The sequence below is a fragment of the Rhipicephalus sanguineus genome, chromosome 7, assembly GCF_013339695.2.
Source record: "Rhipicephalus sanguineus isolate Rsan-2018 chromosome 7, BIME_Rsan_1.4, whole genome shotgun sequence".
Lineage (NCBI taxonomy): Eukaryota > Metazoa > Arthropoda > Arachnida > Ixodida > Ixodidae > Rhipicephalus > Rhipicephalus sanguineus.
Genome location: NC_051182.1, coordinates 124,019,344 through 124,041,028, shown reverse-complemented (window position 1 = coordinate 124,041,028; position 21,685 = coordinate 124,019,344). Strand labels below are relative to the sequence as shown.

General features: G+C 46.1%; 1 protein-coding gene across 1 annotated transcript; it reads left to right on the top strand.

The window, feature by feature from the left end:
- Positions 1 to 3,221: 3,221 nt before the first annotated feature.
- Positions 3,222 to 21,482, top strand: LOC125756144 (cytochrome P450 3A43-like). The gene is made up of 7 exons (XM_049417483.1): positions 3,222 to 3,315; positions 4,184 to 4,236; positions 10,762 to 10,858; positions 12,628 to 12,753; positions 17,418 to 17,661; positions 20,497 to 20,627; positions 21,378 to 21,482. The coding sequence occupies exons 1-7, from the start codon at positions 3,253 to 3,255 to the stop codon at positions 21,480 to 21,482; spliced, it is 819 nt and encodes a 272-aa protein (XP_049273440.1). The 5' UTR covers positions 3,222 to 3,252.
- The last annotated feature ends 203 nt before the right edge of the window (positions 21,483 to 21,685 follow it).

Sequence of the window (21,685 nt, the reverse complement as noted above, 5' to 3'; positions counted from 1 at the left end):
GGTATGGTTATGAGGGACACCGCAGTGGAGGGCTTGGGAACTTTTGACCATCTGGTATTTTTTTAACGAGCACGTAAATCTAAGTACACGGCCCTCTAGCATTTCGCCTCCTCCGATAGGCGGCCGTCGCGGCCAGGATTGGATCCCGCGATTTTCGATTCGGCAGTCAAGCACCAGAACCACTAGACCACCGTGGCGGGTCAGAAAAATTTGAGCAACTCTCACTAAAGGGAACCATGTGGGGATGCGAAGGAGCGCATGGGCCGACTTAAAGTTCCGTTCATCACGGACACCTTGCCCGATGTTAACGCGTCCTTGCATGTGGAGCACATCATGACTTCACCGTAGCTAGGTGTTGCTTTTACTCGTCCCGAACTCTTGTTGGAGCACGCCACGTGGGTTCATCGCGCGTCTGCAGAATCGCCTTCACGTGGTTACTGAGAGAGTGTAAGGGGGAGAGGCCACAGCGTCTTACCCAGCCCCTTACAAAGGCCCGAACGCGCTAGCGCATGCCAGCGCGTTCTGACAAGGATACAGTGCGTTGGTTCATCGCGCGTCCGCAGAATCTCGTTTGCCGACGCCATCACATGATTGCTGAGAGAGCGTAAGAGGGAGAGGCCACAGCGTCTTACCGAGCCCCTTACACAGTCCAGAACGTGCTAGCGCGTGCCAGTACACGTGGTTTTGTCTGCGTTACGCCAAGCTAGAACAGCCTACGGCAGCCCGGGCCCCTAAAGTACTCAGCACATATCATCATCAAGGCGGTCGAAGAACAAGAACAAGAAGACTTCTCCTTGGCGCGAGGTCGCGCGAGCTATGTTACAGATGGCTATGGTAGGTTTTAGAAAGCGGACGGTAGCCAATGGAACTACGGACAAAGCCCAGCGCAAAAGCTGCTTCGCATCTAAAAAGACTCAATATTTCGTGGGGAAGCTTTGAAGAAACGCGTTACACTTCCCTGATAGCAACGAGTTACGTTTTCAACGTGGTTGATCTACAAACAAACCGTTGAATCATTAGAAGGAACTGATGATGATTGTAATGATGATGATGATGATGATGTGGTCTCTGTCACTGCGTAGGAGCCAAGGCAAAACTAGTTTACACTGATTTAACAATGGCTGTCACTGGAGCAATCCTTTCGACAGTGCGGCACGTCTCTTTCAGGCGTTCATGATTCAGTAGGTTAAGGCTGTAGAGCGATCCTTCACGGGCTGGTACACGTTTTTCTTTCTTTAAGGAATTGCGCAGCGAAAGAACAAACCCTGGCTAAGCATCCTTACTGCAGCTTAACATGCACCTTGAAGAGCGTCATTTATTCTTAAGAGCTTCCATTTAAACGATATGGACCCGCGCATTGAATTTATGTGCAACCCATAAATCATATGTTCTGATGGTACTGTGAGACGTTTTTATGACACTTTTTATGGCCCTGTTCTGTTACTCCTTGTGATCGCGAGAGAAAGTCGTGACTTTTACGTTCGATTTCGTGAAGAGCCAAGATGTAGCCGGCGCCTTATTTGTGCGCCCACATTTCCTCATATCGTATTAATAATAACTAAATCTAAAAAGCCATCGCAGTTAAATGTAAGGCATGCAAACACGGACGCAAGAGAAGAGAGCCAGTCAACGAAAACACCTGGCATGCGTTCGTGACGCTCGCTTCGCCTTTCCTGTGCGCGCACTTGAAATGACAATGTGCCCGGCTTACTTTCTTCCACCATTATTACCAACCAATTAGCTCAACTCTCTGCCCTTTCTATACAAGTCCACCTATTGGATTGCGATGACATTCATCATGAATGGTTTGTGCATACTTTTTAAGAGCGTGGCTGCTGTAGCTTGCCGTTGTTTGTGCGGCGTTGCAAAGAAACTCTCCAGGTGGGTATGCGCCCCAGGAATTGGGCAAGCCTCACTACGGAATACAGCAGGTGCTAGCGTTACATGAAAACGAAGTCATTGCGGTATCTCCAACAACGACCTTGACGATGAAGCTGCCAGAAAAGCACATGTAGAGACAAACCTTGTTGCTATACCGTTATCCAGGATTGACGCGGATCGATTCCTAAGTAAGCTCGCGCAGAACATGAACACTGCAAAAGTGGCAAACACCACAGTTCACACACCATCGACTGTATTCTCTCGAGACCCATCTCTACGGCTGCGGCTATTATCTGGTCTTTCCCGGGAGGAAGATACAGTGTTGTGCCGTCTGCGTCTGGGTGTAGCATTCGCCAACGCCTACTCCTTCAAGATAGAGATGGCCGACAACGCCGAGTGCAACGACTGCGCCGTTGATGAAACTATTGAGCACCTTATGTGTTACTGCCCGACATACGCAAACGAGAGGCTTCACCTCAGCACTGCACTAAATCAACTGGACGGAAGCGCTTTCACTGTCGAGAAGGTATTGGGACCACGGGGCTGCCCATCGCAGTTCCGAAAGGCAACGAAAGTGCTGTTGCGTTTTCTCAAGGATACCGAACTGATTCGCCGTTTGTGATGTCAAACGCGTAACTGTTACGCCGGCTGAAACAGTGACTTTTCTCTCCTCCTCCTCTCTAACTTTCCTTGCCCCTCTCCCCCTTCCACAGTGCAGGGTAGCCTACCGGGCTCAGCCCTGGTTAACCTCCCCGCCTTTCTTTTATTCTTATTCTCTCTCTCTCAGCTCAGTGAAGTGGAGAACGTGAAAGGGAGAGATAGAGAAAGAAAGAAAGAAAGAAAGAAAGAAAGAAAGAAAGAAAGAAAGAGAAAGATAAAAATAGAGAGAAATAAAGAGAACAAAGACATAAACTGATATAAAGACAGAGAAAGACATAGAAAGAGAGAGAAAGACATGGAAAGAAACAGACACAAAAATACAGAGAGAGAAATAAAGAGAAACAAAGAAAGAGATAGAACGAAGTAGAGAGAGAGAGAGAAAGGGAAGAAAGAGAAATAAAGATAGAAACAGAGATACAGAAAGAAATAGAGAGAGAAAGAAAGAAATAGAAACAGATACAAAAAAGACAGATACACGAAACCGGGAAAAAGATAAAGAAAGAGAAGAAAGAACGAAAAAGATAAGGCGAAACACGGAAGGCCACCCAGCTGCGCTCTACTTTCAGTCTTGGCACCACTAGTGCAAAGCTGCCGTAATTTTTCTCTTCAACACTAGCCCAACTGCAAACGTCACATATTTTTGTTTGGCGTCATCAGTACTTGTTGCGGATACGCAGATGGCGTCTGTGGAAACTTAGCCTATTCAAGCGGATGGGAATCCCTGGTCCTGAGCCGCACTTGATTACCGGAAACTTCGACCAATTGTGGAATCACGTGAGTGAAGCCCAACCGCCTCAATGCCGTATACAATTCGCGGTGATGGTGGTGTAGGCTGCGTAGCAGAATGGGGTGGACGGATGGTTTAGGCTGGCAAGCATAGCTGGAAATGATTTCCGCCTGAGCATATCATGCGTTGCAGGGGCGTAGGCAGAAATTTTTTTCGGCAGGGGGTTCTACCGTACTTTGTGTATGTTCGTGCGTGCGTTTGTATGTGTGCGCGCATATACACGCAAGCAAAACTGAAAACTTTCGGAGAGGGGGCGAGTGAACCCCCCCCTGCCCCTTGGCTGCACCCCTGATGCGTTGATCAGTCCCGTTTCTCGAAGGCCAATCAGCATCTTATACATAACTCTACGTCGCTTCTTTCAGGTAACAGAATCTGTCTTAAAAGAAAGAAAGAAAGAAAGAAAGAAGAAAGAAGGAATGAAAGAAAGAAAGAAAGAAAGAAAGAAAGAAGGAAAGAAAGAAAGAAAGAAAGAAAGAAAGAAAGAAAGAAAGAAAGAAAGAAAGAAAGAAAGAAAGAAAGAGGAATGGGAGGGGGAGGGAGCAAAATGCGTAATGAGACCTAATCACATTCGACGGTTACAGAAAGCACGGGTAAAATGCACTAAGATTACATCACGATCTCTGATACCGCAATGCTTTATAAGTGTGTTCTTTCTTGACCAAACTGACATAGATAGATAGATAGATAGATAGATAGATAGATAGATAGATAGATAGATAGATAGATAGATAGATAGATAGATAGATTGATTGATTGATTGATTGATTGATTGATTGATTGATTGATTGATTGATTGATTGATTGATTGATTGATTGATTAAAAAATGTTGCCTCCTTTTCTTTGAACGCCACCAGGACACAGTGAGAGTCATGGATGAATGGTCGAAGAAATACGGCGACATGTACGGGTAAGCACGCTACCGTTTCTTCCTAATTGCAACATTCTTGAGCCTCGAAATATCGCGGTTGACGAGAATGGTTTTGAATTGCGCACGAAGAAATTGGATCAGTATCCTCTTTGTCGCAAGCTCCCGTTGTTCGTGCCTCTTTTCGCAGAGAGAGCGGGATGCTACGCGCGATTTTTCTTTTTTTGAACGGAGCAAATATTGATGCAAGACTGACACCATCTTTAAACTACGCGCACAGGTTCATGCGCACACCGCGAGAAAAAAGCCGCACTGATAAACACTAAAAGGCCGTGACGTCACTCGCTTTCGCTACGCGCGATTCTGCAAAGGGAAAAAGAGGTGAAGCGTCACTCGAGGGAATGCTTGGATTCTTGACCTCTGACGAAGAACGCTGCGCCTATCCTTGAATTCATTTTCGGGCACAAGTTAGCCCGTAATAAAGAGGTATTCGCAAACTACCTTTCTTTCGTTCCTCCTTTCTCTATTTTTTGCCTTCCTTTCCCCCTCCCCCTATGTAGGGTAGGAAACCGAGTGCAACTTGGTTAACCTTCCTGTCTTTCCTTTGCATTTTTCTCTCTCTTTCAAATTACCAGAATTACGTGGTAGAATGTCATTAAGAGCGACGTCCGAACAGTATTCCTCCGAACAATTTGGTTGCTGCGGCGCTTTTCCGTGCCATGATGAGCGCAGGAGCGACACTTCCGGTGGCCGTCACATCCGGGAGGGCCACGCGACCTGAGGAGGAACGTCACGTGTTCACGTGTGACGTCACTGGTAGAACGGCACGTTGCTAACTACACTGGCAGTGGTGGTGCTGGCAAGATAGTGACAACCGCGAAGCGTCACGGCGTAGGTTATTGGCCCCCGCAGTGGTATGGTCCAACCACTGACACCGACAGAATAGCGACACTTGTGCAACGCCAGACAGGACCTTTCCTTTGCATTCAAATTTTGGGGTGTGGTATGACGTCACAGACGACGTTTCTGGCCAGGTATCGTGACTCTCCCGCATGTGACGGTGACCGGAAGTTCCGAGACTGGGCTACGGAAATAAGCTACGGATCACCTGCAGCCAAAACGAAAAACACAAAAAGAAAACCAGAAACAGGCGGAATTTCCGCATGCACACACATCAGTTGGCATCTGTTGCTGCACATGTGTACTGCGTGTCTTGAACAAAACTGGAATGATTCGGAGTGCCAAGTACACTACCATGGGAGCTAGTAAGTGTCCTGCCATGGGAAAGCTGTGCCGAGTTCGAACACTTGCAAAAATGTTGATATTTTGTTTCGAAGAACAGTGACGATTTAAAGTACCAAGTGCTTTACTGTGGGAGAGCGGGCTGATGCTGGGTCTTTCCTTGGCGTAGACAGAGTACAGTATAACCCCCCCCCCCCCATATCCCCATATATATCCCCAGTATAACCCCATATCATATGACAGATATGCCTCGTATCCAATAATCTCGTATCAACACATATGAATTATATGTGTTCGCGTATGATCATACGAGATCATTGGATATGTGTATACGTGTCATCAGAATTTCAGACAGGGCAGCCTGTCACAGACCATGCAAGAATGTCCAAACACCGGCGTCAGAGAGTAACGTGCAATAGTATTAAAAGTTGGGCTAGTTGGTACTTAGGTGATAGGCTATGTTTACTCTTTCCATTGTTTTTACACTTCTGCGCAATGCTGATACCTTTTTTATTGCTTTCACATCCATGTGTTCTTCAAATAAATCTTTTCAGTAGCGAGTCAGCGCTCGTGGGCCCGTACGTGTCCCTTCTGTTCTATTCCGTCTTCGTCGTTCCTCGCGCTGCACCCAAATATACGAACGTGCAAACCTGACTGTGGCATCCCCTCTAGAAGCGCGGACCTTTCGCCACTCGTGCACGGCTCACACCACGCCGGGCACACTCGGTGCGGCGGCTGCTCCTCGGCGCATGCGCGGCTAGGCGAGACGAGGTTAAACCCAGGCGGGGCGCAGCTGTGGCTTGGTTATTGATAAGCAACGGCGCGGAGGGTTTTTTGCGGATACCTGACGCCTTACCTCGGGCTTTGAGAGCTTCGCGCTTAAAAAATGAGGTGCCCGTAGCCTATGGAAAAATGGGACAAAACGAAACTTGGCGTGTGGGCGCCTGACATACTTCTTTTCCTTCCTTCCTTCCTTCCTTCCTTCGTTTATTTATTTATTTATTTATTTATTTATTTAGTTATTTATTTATTTATTTATTTATTTATTTATTTATTTATTTCGCATTGCGCAATGCTCCCTCCTAACTGTTTCAGCATGCCGAGAAATGGACCGTCATCCACGTGCTTAGTGGCGCCCTCTGTAAAGCCCTCTGTTGGGAGGCCTTTGAGGTACATTAAATAAATAAATAAACACTCCATTTGCTACAGGCAAGAACGGCGGTCATGCGTTTATATCCAGGCAAGAATGAAATGCGGCAACGTGAAAAGACAAATTGTCATCTCGATAAAAGATCAAACTGCCATATCAGAAACGGCTCATCGCCGACAAGCCCGCCATCGAGGGAGCATCATTTATTGGAAAACGGCGCGTACAAATAGGCGCATGACCGTCGCACATTTGAAGGCCGCATTTCGGTGTACTCGCCGGCGCCGGGTTTCACTCGTACAACGCCACTGCCGGTTACCCCCGAAATATGTGACTTATGACAAGCTTCGCTTGAGAAATGTAATCGATTCTGAGAACTGCGTTCCCTACTATGGAAGAGCTGGACGGTGTTCTTCTATTCAGTCCTACACGTAGTTCATGAGCACCGTTCCAACCAATGTTTTTAGAACTTAGAAAAAATCACAGCATATCTACGGAGTGAATGATGATGAGTGGGCGAAGCTGCGGAGGTTCATCGGTAAACCGTGAATCTTCCGTGAATTCTGCCCAGTACATCATCACCGACGTGAGATCGGGCGCGTTTTTACTAAAGGTTCGATGAGTTATGACGACTTGCAGCTCACTTTAATTTTACATGTACGCTGTGAATTTTCATTGTTTAGAAAAGCATTGCTTTAGAAAACATCTGGCGTCTTTCGTTATGCAGCTGGCGTCTTTTCGTTTTGCTTTAGGAACATCTGGCGTTCTTTCATTTTGCATTTAGAAAACATCTGGCGTCTTTCGTTGGTTTATTTCATCAATCAACGGCGTTTTGAACAAAATTTTTATTGTTTAATCACGCACAGAAGAAATCTCACCAGGCACTACCTTGGAGGTAAACAATGGCTGCTAATGGGATTGAGAGACAGAAGAAGTCGGCTTTTAGCTAACACTTACACTTCTACTTCTACTAACGTTTCCTACTGGAACATGCCAATGGCTGCTAATGGGGAATGAGAGACAGAAGAATTCGGCTTTTAGTTAACGCGCACGCTGCGAATTTTTTTATTGTTCAACAACGCACAGGAAAAATCTCCCACCGGCACCACCTTGGAGGTCAAGATCTGGTACTAGCGTTACGACTGGTTACGCACTACGACTACGACAACTACGAGGGACGAACGGGTGCCGCTTTAAGGAGCTTCGCCCCTAAAAACGGTGAACGATTCCTAGTGCGACGCACTCTGATATAGACGAGCTATATGCAACTGCATGAGCAAACAATAAATATTTAGGAACGAACCTCCTCAGGCTCGCACCACGAGTCGTCGTTGAAGCTCCCTTCCCTTCAGCATCGCTTTAAGTTGCAGTGGCCGGTGATTTAAGAGGAAATGTTTAGGCCTTCAGCGGTTTGGTTCTAGCGCACCGGAAATTCGAGGTTAAAAGGAATAACTCTGTGCACAACTGGTTATAATAGTCGTCTTCACTTTCACAACCTTTAGCGTGGATTGTGAAATGACAGCCATAATTCTAGAGCACTACGGGCGCTTTGTCGAAAGGTAGTAGCAGACGCTTTCCCCACCCGGCGCCTGCGCAAAGACAATGGAACGCTCCGCGCGCCGAAGGCCGCGCGCGATGTCCCGTCACCGCCGTAGAAGCTCCCCGCCGCATCACCGCTCGCACACCTCTCCCTGCGCTGCGCGCGCCGCACGCTCAGTCGTTCCCGCCACCGAGTGCAGCAGACGCTCCGCCCAACCGCTCCCACCCTACTGCCTTCATGAAAGAGAAATACGTTTCGTTGATGGCAGCTGGTAAAGATGCAATATAACGAACACGTGTGGTTTTGATCAGATGAGTGGGTGCAGTTGTTTCTTCTTTTCTTTCACTGTATATATATCCGAGCGCCGATATTAAACCTTAGTTGGAAGTAAGCGCTTTTGCTTGTCGTGTTTCTTGTCCCTTATGTGGAAGTTCCGCGCTATAAATCGTGTAATTATGGGTTACCAACTAGCCCGAAGCAACGCTTTGCGAGATCAGGCGCATAGTCATTTGCGTCCTACTTCTAAGGAGCTTGGCTCATTGCTTTTATTCGCTCACGTAACTGCTAGTTTGAGTAAGGACAAGCGATTAGGCGTGTTTAAGATAGTTCATTTTAGCATGCAGATTCATGTTAGGCTCGCTGGTTTTTGACCGAACACTTGAACGTTCGAAATTTTGTCACATATTCTGAGGCCTGCCTATTGACAAAAAAAAATATTTTTAGCAGGAACGATAGGTTTTATTTTGCGATATGCCTAGTATTTAAAATGAGCGGAGAAAAATAACGTTTCTAGAAGAAAACCAGTCGGCACGGCCACTTGAAGAAGCGAAGGTCAGTCGAGACATGTATTCATGAATGTAGCCTGTATCTTTTCTCACCCGTCGCGGTAGTCTAGTCGGTCTAGTGGTTATAGGCAACGTGCAGTGGAGTGTTCCGCCACTAGCGGACAGACGAAGCAGTATTGAGCGGTGGTTGGATAATATGCGAAAGCGACGCGTGTGTCTCTCCCCACCATAAACAGGTGACCAATAACCGTCATAAAAGGGAGACGCCTACACACGTCTCATCTTTTTCTTTGGCCCTAGCGGCCTATGTTAGCGATACTGGGCCGCCCAAGGAGAACTGCGCAGCGCCCCCTTGTCAGTGTACGCTGGCTATAGTGCTTGACTGCTGTCCCGAAGGTCGCGGGATCGAATACCGGCCGTGGCGGCCGCACTTCGATCGAGGCAGAATGCTAGCGCCCCGTGTGCTTAGATTTAGGTACGCGTTAAAAAACCCGTGGTGATCGAAATTTCCGGAGACCTCCACTATGGCGTCCCTCATAATTATATCAGTGGTTTTCGGACGTAAGGCTCCAATAATTATTATTTTTGTAGCGAAGCCTTGGAACACTATAATTCTTTCTGAAGCGCCGCTCATGCTGGGAGTCCGTGCTCAGCCTTGACTGTCGCCACAGCGCATTGTCACAGAGCGCCGTCCAATAAACACTATTATTATTATTATTATTATTATTATTATTATTATTATTATTATTATTATTATTATTATTATTATTATTATTATTATTATTATTATTATTATTATTATTATTATTATTATTATTATTATTATTGTGGTGGTGGGCATTACGCATGCGCTTGTAGGCGTTTACGGATGTCAAGACACTTGCCTTAAGTGCACCAGCTGTACTGTCCGCATCACACGAAACTGTCGTAATTAGCAATAAAATATCGCGTAAAATCCACCATAGTGAAACACAACTTTAGAAGAAAGCGGCTTCTCCACCTGAAGGCCGAATGCATACAAGATTGCACCAATGGGCATGGAGTATATACTGACGTCATGAACCGGACGGGTGGTGATCCTGCCAACGGAAAACTTTACCGATAACATGAGCTGGATTATTTATTTAGTCGCGGAGCCAATCAGCTGCCGCGCTTCGGTCATCTGGGCAGGGTCTCTCCTACCTTCTTAAGATGTGGCCAGCTTATACTATAAGTAGCATGGACGGCTACCTTTAAGAAAGGTCCTCCTATCCCGTACTACCGGTCGCCATGCTATAGCAGTTTGTTTTGGCCGACTGGAGAAACGACAAGGCCATTGCAGTGCTCGCTTTGTTACGTTTCTTTTTTTTTTATTTTTCAAAGAACATGTACTTGGCTGGGTCCTGGCGGATCACCTCCGCACACGAAAGACACGTGCAATAACATTTTCCGGCACCCCTCGCCCCTTGCCACAGGCTCTCTTCGCTCTCGTCGAACCATGTTCGCCACCAACGATTCCTCTTTCGTAAATGTTGCGATACTCGGCGGCGGCACTTCCTATTACAGCCCCTTGGTCTAGTGACGTAGAGATTGCGCAAGGGCTGTTATCAGCGCTTGCGCGCTTTGCCTTTGGACGGCCATGGGACTCGGGCATGTGTATGCCTCGCTCGGGAGTAGCAGGACGGGAATTGAAGGAGCGCCAGCGAGCAAAGAAGCGCAAATAGGGCGCGAAAACGACGTGAAGCCGCTGCCACAGAACATGCAGCCGCTGGCTTTCATCTTCAAAGTAGTAGAACGGGTTTCAATTCTTAGTTGTTTTTTTTTCAAGGCCAAATGGCTAAGTGAAAAATGATGTCTTCTTCCGACCGCCGCAGGATCTACAACGGCGACGCGCCCTTTCTGATGGTGAAGGACCTGGAACTAATTCGGCGCGTCTTCATCACAGACTTCGCTCTCTTCACGAATCGTGGGGTGAGTGTGCGTCAAACGAAAACAGAACGTTTCTTAATACTGCAACACTGGAACTGCGTAAGTTTTAGAAGAAGCTTTAGAACTGCGCAAGTTGCGTCCGAAAGATACTTTCTAAAATGAAAAACCTTTTTTTTTGTGCACTAAACTTTTGCGGGAAAAATTCAGATTGGACAGAGCGCACTTCGCGGACTGTGCGCTCTCTCCTATATCTGGTTTTTCCCGCAGACATTTCGTGCACAAAAAAAAGGCTTTTTGCCTTTTAGAATGTAGTACCAACTAGCTAAAGCAGCCACCTTGCTCCGTAAGACCGCCGCGTTTGGCACAGCGCGCATGCCCGGGGTTTCTGCTCATGCGCACTGATCTTGTCTAATAGGCAACAACAGACGTTGGCTGTTTATTTGGACCTCCGCAATAGCTCTGCAGATGCAGGCCGCCGAACATTTTCAATGGCGGCCTGTGCTGAATGCAGAACTGTTGCGAACGTCTAACTCAAACTGTTGTATTAACTGTGCATATGCAAGACCTTGGCACCTGTTAAGGACGTCGGCCGGACGCGTAAGTAATACAACGGAAAAAAAAGAGAGACACTTCGTTAAAACTACTCCAAAATGACAAAAGGAAAACACTTCGAAGGAACTCATCAAACAGTTTGAAACGATAACTTTAACAGACTAAGTTTTGACACAGCTGCCACTTCGCAACGCAACCCCCGTTCTGGCGCTCTGTGAACAAAAAAAAAAAGAAAATCAGTACGTAAGTTTCGTATTGTTCACCGAGCCCGAAGAAGAGCATAAAAACACTGGCTAAAAGCGGGACGGCGCTGTTTTATTATCGCGGACGCGAACGGCGTTGCGCCGTTACGGATATGATGACACTCAAAACGAAAATTGAAACCGCCAGTCTCATTTTAATTCCGGGCGATTGCACTTCCGAAGAAAATTAGCCCCGCTGAAATCAACATCGCGAAGGCATTAGCATGGCACACTACGGCGATGAAAGTGAAATATATTCCTGGGAACTAATTTGTCGACACTGATTGATTTCTTTGCAGAGTTTGCTAGGGGAAGAAAAAAGACATACATTCGTTTATCGCGATCACTAAATCACGTTATGCTCTGCGAAGTTCAGTTTTGTGAATTTACAGTTTTTTTTTCTAAAAGGCGAACAAGGGTTGATTACTCTTTCAGAATACACAAAGAGTAAAAGTGACGTTACTTAAAATTTTGCGTCTTAACCATAATTGCTTTGCTTCAGTTTGACGTCAGAGTTAAGGCAAAACTTCATTTCCTTGTTAGTTACATAGTTTGTTAGTTAAAGTTAGGTTTTTAGTTAATTAGACAAAGTTAGGTTTAGTGGTGCAAAAGCGACTGAAGATATATGTCTCGCCATGTACATTACAGCATGTACACTGAGAAAAAAAGAAGAAACAAGAGTCTTTTCACTCTTTTTTTGTTAGTCCTGACTTCCTGAGATCACCCTGAGGCCACCATACTCTTATCACAGAGTCGTGGGACTCAAAAGAAAGTTCACATATCTCTTAAAAGAGGGTCACATGCGTAGCATGTCAGCACTTACCGAAAAGAGGAACGCATACGCTTTCTTTTTTTCTCGGGGGTGCACCAAAACAGCGCAAAACAGACCAAATCAACTCAACGTAAGATTGCGCCTTACGACTTTCTCATTGCAAGTCTTTTCCGTGATGTCCACCCTTTGGTTCGCATTTTGAATTTTGAGAACTGCCTTTTCACACACAAAACTGTCAAACGCAGGAGGTATGGGCCACGATGAATGGGAACCAGTACGTGCGGCATGCCATGTCCTTCGCCGTAGGCGATCGATGGAGATTTTCCAGGCGATCTGTGTCTGCGGCATTCACGGCATCCAAGATGCGACTGGTAAGTTAATGCATTTGCGCGTTTGTACATACTCTCTGTGTGTTTCTGCCTTCACCTTGACTAACTTAAACAGTACCAAAGACGAGGCCGCAAGAAAACATGCACACAACACCAATGCACACACAATACCAGTGCTGATCCCGTGTTTTCTTGTGTGCTTATCTTTCGTGCTGTTTCATGTTGTATCTGTATGCCGGTCTGTTTCATATCTCTTGGTGATAGCGTGTTATTGTGATAGCAATTTGTGTTACGGTGTTGAAACCACCATGTGATCATGAGGCACGCCCTGGTGGAGGGCTCCGGAAATTTAGACCAGCGGCCGTTGCGTAACGCACACTCACGTCACACAGTTCACAGACCTCTAGTCCTTCGCTTCTGTCGAATTTCGACCATAGCGGCTGGGACCATCAGCAGCCGAGCACCGTAACCCCTATACCACCGTGGTGGACGGCGTGTGTTCGTATTTGTCTAAGACAGCATATTTGCTGTTTGGGCTGACGTGGTTCTCTAAATTGGCTTTATGCATTGCCATACTGCGTACGCGATTACTATTCATGAATACATACAGAGGTCATGAATAGTGCAGAGGTCAACACACTTGTCTAGGACACTGGAACGGTGCTCTCCGGACTGCACTTACGACTTTTGCCGATTACAGTTGGGTTGAAAGAGCCCGAATTATGGCAGGCATGGCCGTTATAAGAACGAATGCTCAAGTGCCACCTATCTCAATCTTCTTCTTGTGGGTATACGTGGCGTCAGAGCGTGCTGGAACGCATCGTAGCGCGTCGTTCCAGCGTCCTAGACAAGCGTGTAGACCTCTGTACTCCATTAACTCATCGCATATTGATATCGGCCAAAACACTGCGTTTCGAGCTAGCTAAGCTGAAAGAAAACGGATTATCGTGGATTTATTTTACGCCAATGCAAAATATATCGAACCTTAATGATTGTGGTCTTGTATATCGTATCGTGTGTCAATGATAAAATATGCGCGAAATTGTCTTATATTTCTCAGTGAACTATTGCTTAACAAATCATTGTATGCGCGCTGCTGTCAACAGCTCCGGGCAATCTAGTTCTGTCAAACGTCTGTACTAATTATGGGTTCTTTTTGTGTTCGCGTGCCGAAGCGAGATTGTGGAAGTAATTGCCGACAGAACCGGCATCACAACCGTAATTTTCTTGCTACAAGGCTAGCATTCGTTCTTTCGTGGTTGCATCACTCACTCACTCACTCACTCACTCACTCACTCACTCACTCACTCACTCACTCAATCAATCAATCAATCAATCAATCAATCAATCAATCAATCAATCAATCAATCAATCAATCAATCAATCAATCAATCAATCAATCAATCAAAATGCAATAGGTTTGCAATGTGGCAACCTTTCTTTTAACAGCAGAGCTGCTTAAGCTCTTCGTTGCGCCGGGTAGTGCGAACAGAAACTTTCATCATCATGAACCGGCCCGCGCTTTCATCAGCCTCTTATTCCACTTCGTCTCTTCTTGATCTTCTTCAAGAACACGCCTACAGTCATCAACTAAACAGGGAATCTCGCACGTGTTATCCAGCAATGCCAAATCATACAGAAAACCCAGTAAATCAAATATACAATCGAAATTACAACACATCACGCACGCCCATCTGACGAATATACGGAACGCACGCGAAATGACGCAACCATGCCGGCTGCGCAAAAATAATAACCTTAATCTGTCGAGTGCGGCCCTACGAAGGCATGCTAAGAAACGAAAATTCTTTTTGATGAAGGAGCAGTGATGGTTGGCTCACGCACTTCGAGCCTTGTCTTTCGATAACGTAAGCCTCAGTTATTTCGCGGGTTACTCTCTCCCTGTGACGAAATAGCACAGAGGTTTCTTTCCACATCGGACTGCAGCCACATGACGGCTATGCAAGGCCAAATGGGTCGACGGCGCACCTTTCAACGAGCTGTGGTGCTCCCGCAGACGAATGTTGAGACAACGGCCAGTTTGGCCTACGTAAACGTGACCGCACGAGAAGGGGATCTCGTACACCACCCCTTTTACACATGACACGAACTGCATGCCATGTTTCATGGTGCACTCGCCTTTTGCATCCGCTTCCTTTCTCTCACGATGTTGCAGCCTCGGGCAAATCCCCTTCAGCTTATTTTTGGCTGAGAACACCACGTTGACATTAAAGCGCGCCGCCACTCTTTTGAAGCGGTGGGACACTCCGTGAATGTAGGGGACTACTGAAAATGGCCGGCTTTCTTCACTCCTTCCACTCGACAGATTAAGGTTATTATTTTTGCGCAGCCGGCATGGTTGCGTCATTTCGCGTGCGTTCCGTATATTCGTCAGATGGGCGTGCGTGATGTGTTGTAATTTCGATTGTATATTTGATTTACTGGGTTTTCTGTATGATTTGGCATTGCTGGATAACACGTGCGAGATTCCCTGTTTAGTTGATGACTGTAGGCGTGTTCTTGATAAAACATCATGTTTCTTGTAGACCTATATTTGTAAGAGAGCGAGGTATGCTTTGCTCCCGCAACAACACGTGCGCCTATGTTTCCTGTATGGGATGCAACTATGATGGGCGAGAGCGAGTAGACACATAAAAAGATAGAGAAAGGGAGTTATAGAGAGAAATTGAAGACAGATTTAAAAAGATAGAAAGACGGAGAAAAAACCACGCAGAGCGAGAAAGAGATAGACAGAAGCATACACAAAAAGTGATAGAAAAAACATAGAGCAAGACAAAAAGAGAATTGAAGATAGGAAGATAGAGAAATAAAAAAAAAGAGAGAGAGAGAACGCATACCATAGCCGTGCGTATCGTAGTATCGAAAGAAGGTGGGAAATGAAAGTGAGGGTGTGCTGTAGGCAGAGCAGGAGGGGAGTGGTTGACGAATACAATACTCACGTATAGTATAGTAGATGAATGAGTGGAACAGGGAAGTGAAGGGAGGAAGAGGAAAAGAGGGAAGGGAAGGGTGAGCATATGAGAGCCATGGATAGCATGTATATCAAGTAGTGGGAAAGAGTAGCGAGGTTGGGGAGGAAGGAAAGGAGGGTAGAGTGCCCCGAGCTCCACTGATTCCTCTGTCTACGCGCCACTAGAGTGTAGCTGCCCGAATTTGTTTCTGATTCGTTAACGAGGTCGGTACATTCGCATAAAGGTGTGTGGTATACGGACGCTTTTTTTAATACTTCTGCGGAGAGGTGCGCGGTCTTTTCTTTACACAGTAACGAAAGCACAGCCCTCTCGTACAATAAACAACCTAGGCATACGCCTGTTTTGTGCTTATGGAGTGTGCCGGTGTGTTGCTATGCGTTTTCGTTTGGATTCGTTTAAATGTGCGGGCTCTCTTGTTTCTGGGTGTTTACGCGCAGGTGTCTGACCTCGTGGTTTCCTGCATCGAAACAACTTAAACTTGCTCTAGTGACTGTACTGTGTCTCTGAGGAGTTTGCATTTTTCCTTGAGTTTGCGTGCGTGGAAGTGCTGGTGTATGTCTTTCCTTGTTGCTGGTTTCAACGCGTGCGCTGTCTCAAGCTAGATATCGTTGCGCCATCATGCAACAAGCAAGTTGAGGGTGATCACCGTTTTCCTCCCTCATGAGGGCATGTGGTTGTTTAGTGCTTGTAGTTGCTTTGTGTTTGTTAAGGGTGTGTGTGCTTCGGCTCGTAGTTGCGTGCGTGCTTCTTCTGTTGGTCCTCTTGAATAGAAGAATGCAAGTTTGGGCATCTTGGCACAACACACCGGCAGCGCAAGAATACGAGATGAGACAGGATCGTCAGCTGCTTATTCTGCCCCCTATGTTTTTACGACGTCGCCAATTTTTGAGCATGTTCTCTTCTTGCTTGCTGATTTTTTTGTACTTAAGAGCAAGCAACTTGAACTTTAACTAATGGATGTCCTATCTTTGTAAGGGGGTGTCCGCGTTTACAGCTTGTGTTACCCCATGTGTTCACGTAATCGCACGTGTATATTTTTATTGTGGTGGCACTTGTAAGGACACTCGAGGCGCAATTTTCGCCGTCGCCGTCATGTTCCGTATAAAGTCCAAATCTACAACATCGCCGCGAGCGTCGTACGATCTATGCGAGATTAAAAGCTTGCGAAGGCTACCGACGGGTGCAGCTTAAACAGAGATGAAACGTGCCAGCCGGCTACATAGGGCGAAGGAGCATGAAGGGGGTGCCGGTTGGAGAGAGTGTAGGCTACCTCTCTCGTGCATAAACTGCGAGCTTTGATTTAATTCAATTTTCTATTTTTCTTGGTACGCACACAAAAAAATGGAGGAGGCACGAACAAAAAGTGAAGCACTGTTCACTTGACGGGGATTCCCTTTGTAAATCAAAAGATCATGGTCGCACGCGCTTTATCAACACAAGATGAGCAGACGGCAAACCTTTCTACGTGTTGTGCTCTCACTGAATACTGAGCTTTGAACATGACAACCCCTTGGCTCCCGGGAGCAGCCGTATTCCCTTACGCCGGCGTTTCGTAGTTACTCGTGGCCGAGCTTTAAAGTCGTTCGCTCCTAGCCTTACTTCGTTCAACATTCCGATTCGTTGCTATCGCGTTCATTGCGTCGTCCTTGCGGCGAAACTCTGTTTTCCTTCGTTCTTTCCTTGCGTTTACGAAGAGCTTCGCTGTCAATGCAGATGATGTATGGGATGACCAAGGCCGTGGATCGCTTCCTAAATCTGCTTGAAGCACGTTGCCTGAAGGCGCCTGATGGAGAAGCCAACATCTACCCGCTCATTGGCTCTCTCACTTTTGACGTGGTGGCCGAGACGGCGTGCGGTCTCTACCTCGACGTGCAACACAAGCCCAACGACCAGTACTTCGACTCGGCGAGGTCCTTTATGCTCAACATCGTTGAAAGCGCTTACCAGAGAATCGGCCGTGAGTACGCGAGCATCACACAAATATGCGCCCCAAAAGACAGCAGGTACTTAATCCCTGTCTCTGCATATGACACTCTATCTATTAGGAGTGTCCAAGAGAAAACCTGACCCTAATCTTTCACTTAGGTGTCTGGTAGCGGTACTCGCACCCATTCTTCGTGTGGCCTGGTGTATTTCATGGGTTGACTTTGTCTTTCGCGCGCTGCCGAAGTGGATCTCAGAGGCTTCGTAGAAAGAAGCGCGTGGTTGATATCTCCTCCACCAGGTGCCGCTACGTTCCCAGCTGCTCTCAAGAAACCGTTTGCTCATTCAGCGAACTCATTCGATTAATTCTCATTAATAATCCTAACAGTCAATTGGCGCTTATCTTATGTAAGGCTCTGCTCTGTTATCATAAGTATCCAATATAACGCTTAACTTGAACCAAAACCGTACATTTCGTACCAGCTTTATTTCTTAGAAGACTTTTTGTCAATTTTCGCAAAACCGGAAGTAGGTGCTCAACCGGACGTTCTTCGAACAGTGGTGCCAGTGCCACTGAAAAATAATTAAATGAGTTTGTGTAAAGCTTATCATTTGTGCTAAGCGTACCATATCTACTCGCATGATACCTGCACTGCGGGCATTATTATGTATTATTGCAAATTTAGTTTATGATGTTTCATTGGCAAGATGTTCGGAAAGAGCTAACGGCTTAATAACCATAACTAAACCACGGCGGCAATTTTTGTCCTTTCGACGCTTTAATGTTTTACCACACTGTCTGCGTAGCTTCGCGAGATCATGTTTTTGCAGATCATTGGAGAGTTCCCTACATGTTTTGTCATTTTCTACCATACAGAAAATATTAAACAAAACACAGGCGTCGATCGTTGGCAGCCGTCGCTGATAGTACCGACGATGCTTCGTTTCTCGGAAATGCGCATGACATTCCTTAGTTCTAATTTTGAGTCTCAGGTACATTTGAATAACGACCTAAAATACTAAAACAGAGCGTCCGACGTCGTTTCCACAAATGCTTAAATACTACACTACTCTGTCCATATTACTGGCCAAACATCCACGCACCCGCCACGTTGGTCTTGTGGCTATGCTTCTCGGTTGCGGACCCGAAGGTCGCGGGATCAAATCCCGGTCGAGGCGGCCCCATTTCGATGAAGGCAAATTGCTAGAGGCCCGTGTGTTCAGATCAAGGAGGTTCAGATTGAGGTGCATGTTAAAGACCCCCGGGTGGTCGAAACTTCCGGAGCCCTCCAATACAGCGTCTCTTCGTTTCTTTAGTACAAGAAACTCCAGCAAATACTATATTAAGTATGAATCGCGTTCATGACACAGGGCATTGAAGACGTTACTGTTGAATGATCTCTTGCCGCTAGGACCCGCAATCTGAGTCTTTAATCGACCCTACTCCATACCCTCCCTCCGTGCTTGTGGACATGACTTCTTAAGCAAATTACACGACAGCAAGCTGCTCAGTTTTATTAAAAACTTGTGCTTCTGTTGCACAGAGTGTCCTTTACCCATACTCTAAGAGTGAGCAGCAGGAAGTATTAGTGGCTAGTGTGCAGATTGCCTATTGCATAGCTGCTTAGGCATAACTACTTAAAGCTTTGCAGGTATTATTTCGATATTTTTTTCATACAAAGTAGTGTGAACAAAAGGTATGCTATCTGATTTTAGGAAGCGTATAAAAAATATTTGATGCACTGAACGCCAAGATTCGCATTTATTGGCGATGTTTTAGGGGCGAAGCTCCTCAGGGTGTGGGCCTGTCCCTCCTTTGTAGTATGGAGTAGTAGGTAGCCACGCATAGTGCCATGTCTTTACTCCATGTGATAAAGATGACGATGACGACTGATGACCATGAAAAATAAGCGCGTTCCACCACACATTCTCTTTCTGCCATGGATGAAAACGATCGTGAACGCGCTCTCGCCCTCGAAAGGCAAAACGGCAGCGCCGACAACAAAGATTCCCCTGAGCTTAACGTCATATTTGAGGACCCCCGCGTTTGAGTCAGGTCTTTGTATGATGATCGAGTGGGTAAAATTTACGGGGATTGACGGTTTACCGGAGTACTTCCCGAGCTTCGCCCACTCATGATCGTTCACTTCGTGGATATGGCGTGATTTTTCCCATACAGTATTGGTCGCAATACATTTTCGTTTTCATTCGCTGAACTACGTGAAATAAGATTTTGCAAAGTGCATCTTGTTTTCTGGCCTACATCACTGTTCGGTAGTGAAGAGGCCGTGGAATGTTCTTGTTCTTGTGCTTGCTCCGTAGGACACGTCAACGCCTCCTCTACCTTTTTTTTATAGAGGAGGCGCTGGACACGCACGAAAGAAACGAATCTTGCCCATGCACACTTTGTGCACTTCATTCGGCTGTCCTCCTTAACGCAATTATCTGGCGAAAGCAGAATTACTCTCTGAGGGAACAGCTTTCTCTTGAGGGCTCATTTAGGATTGGAGAAGACTAGTGTTTGACCAACATTGGGAAGCTGCTTGCTGTTTCAGTGTGTGTTAATTTCGCATTGTGTGTTTGTAGTTACACTGGACGAAGAATCAATTAAACCTGAGAAGCAGCCACTCGACAAAAGAAGAACCCTTGGTCACAGTCTTTCGTTCACTTTCATGTTCAGTAAATGTTACAATGTGAGTTAAGTAATTATATAGCCGCCAGGAGTTGGCAACTATTGTGGTATTAGACTGTTCCACGCGAAGGGTTTCCTGCAAGTACTTCTCTTATGTCATTGCTGCAATGCGGACGAAAATGTGCAAAAGAGGACTTACATTGATTTTGCATTTTACACGTATCTGTCTTAACGCAGAGTTCTTTTCTGAGGTCAAAAGCATCTTGGCCATGACGTGCATGCTGGAGCTGCAGTTCGGCTGCGAACCACTTACGGCCTTGTCACGGAAGTCAGAACCCATCGTTGTACTCAGGGAGAAGGATCAAAGCGTAAGTCTAGCTTGCTGAGTCGAGCAAATGCGGGCGCATGCGCTGAAAAAGGGATGGGCATATTTGATTAAAGTGATGTGACTCATCATATAGAAGTGAACTGGGATCGGTACTCAGCAGCTCCACCAAAATGTTAACTCTTGCGAAACAATTGGAGACAACTGACAAGATGTTTTTACAAGAGGGGCGACGTCAGCGATTAAAATCAATGAAACTTGCGCACTCAGAGCTTGGACGTTTTCTTTGGTATTCCTTTGGGCTGATGTGTACCTCGGCCTCGCTAAAATATATATTTTGTACCGCAACATACCGCAACAAAAGTATTGGTTATTTGTGACGTCATCGTGACGTCATCACGTGATGATGATTTTTTTGCGTCACTCTTCACCGACGCCGCGGGAGGCCGACGCGGATGACCAAATTTGGCGTTTGAGGAGTCATCTATGGCTTTCGCCTTAATGTTAAAATACGGGACGACGTGTAATATGGCCTACACGCAATAGTAGGATCTCTCACAAGTAACACTTATCAATGGAGCCTTGTATTGGAAAGTGATCATAATTGGGCTGGAACTTGCACCGGGGCGAATTGTACCATTGCCTGCTTTGCTTTGAATAATCTGTGGGGCTTTCTTACTTTCCGTATTTCTCTCTCTCTCTCTCTCTCTATATATATATATATATATATATATATATATATATATATATATATATATATATATATATTGTTTTGCTTGCATCTCTCTTGCAGCTGGCGCGTCCAGATGTAATCCAGAGTCTGTTGGACGCTAAGGTCCCCAAGGAGCTCCTCAGATGGCGCGAGTTTCGCGAGCGTACCGACGACCAAGGCGAGTAAAAACAATTTATGAAAATTCGTTAGTGTCTGGCAAGCCCTGAGTACATGTGGGATCATATATTCGTCACCACTTTTCTACAACACTCAATCGTCCCTCAAATCGATGTCGTTTCATGATAGAACACGCCGGATTGATGTAGTAGGAAACGGGCGAAGATAAAGCTAGAAACAGCGCTCAAAATTTTGTACTTAGCTTGTTACTC

What these genes read in the sequence shown, in the direction of transcription:
- LOC125756144 (XM_049417483.1), top strand. Translation starts at nt 3,253, where the DNA reads ATGGGAATCCCTGGTCCTGAGCCGCACTTGATTACCGGAAACTTCGAC. An exon ending in TCGACCAATTGTGGAATCAC is followed by an intron (nt 3,316 to 4,183) that starts GTGAGTGAAGCC and finishes GAACGCCACCAG; the next exon opens with GACACAGTGAGAGTCATGGA. An exon ending in CGCTTACCAGAGAATCGGCC is followed by an intron (nt 17,662 to 20,496) that starts GTGAGTACGCGA and finishes GTCTTAACGCAG; the next exon opens with AGTTCTTTTCTGAGGTCAAA.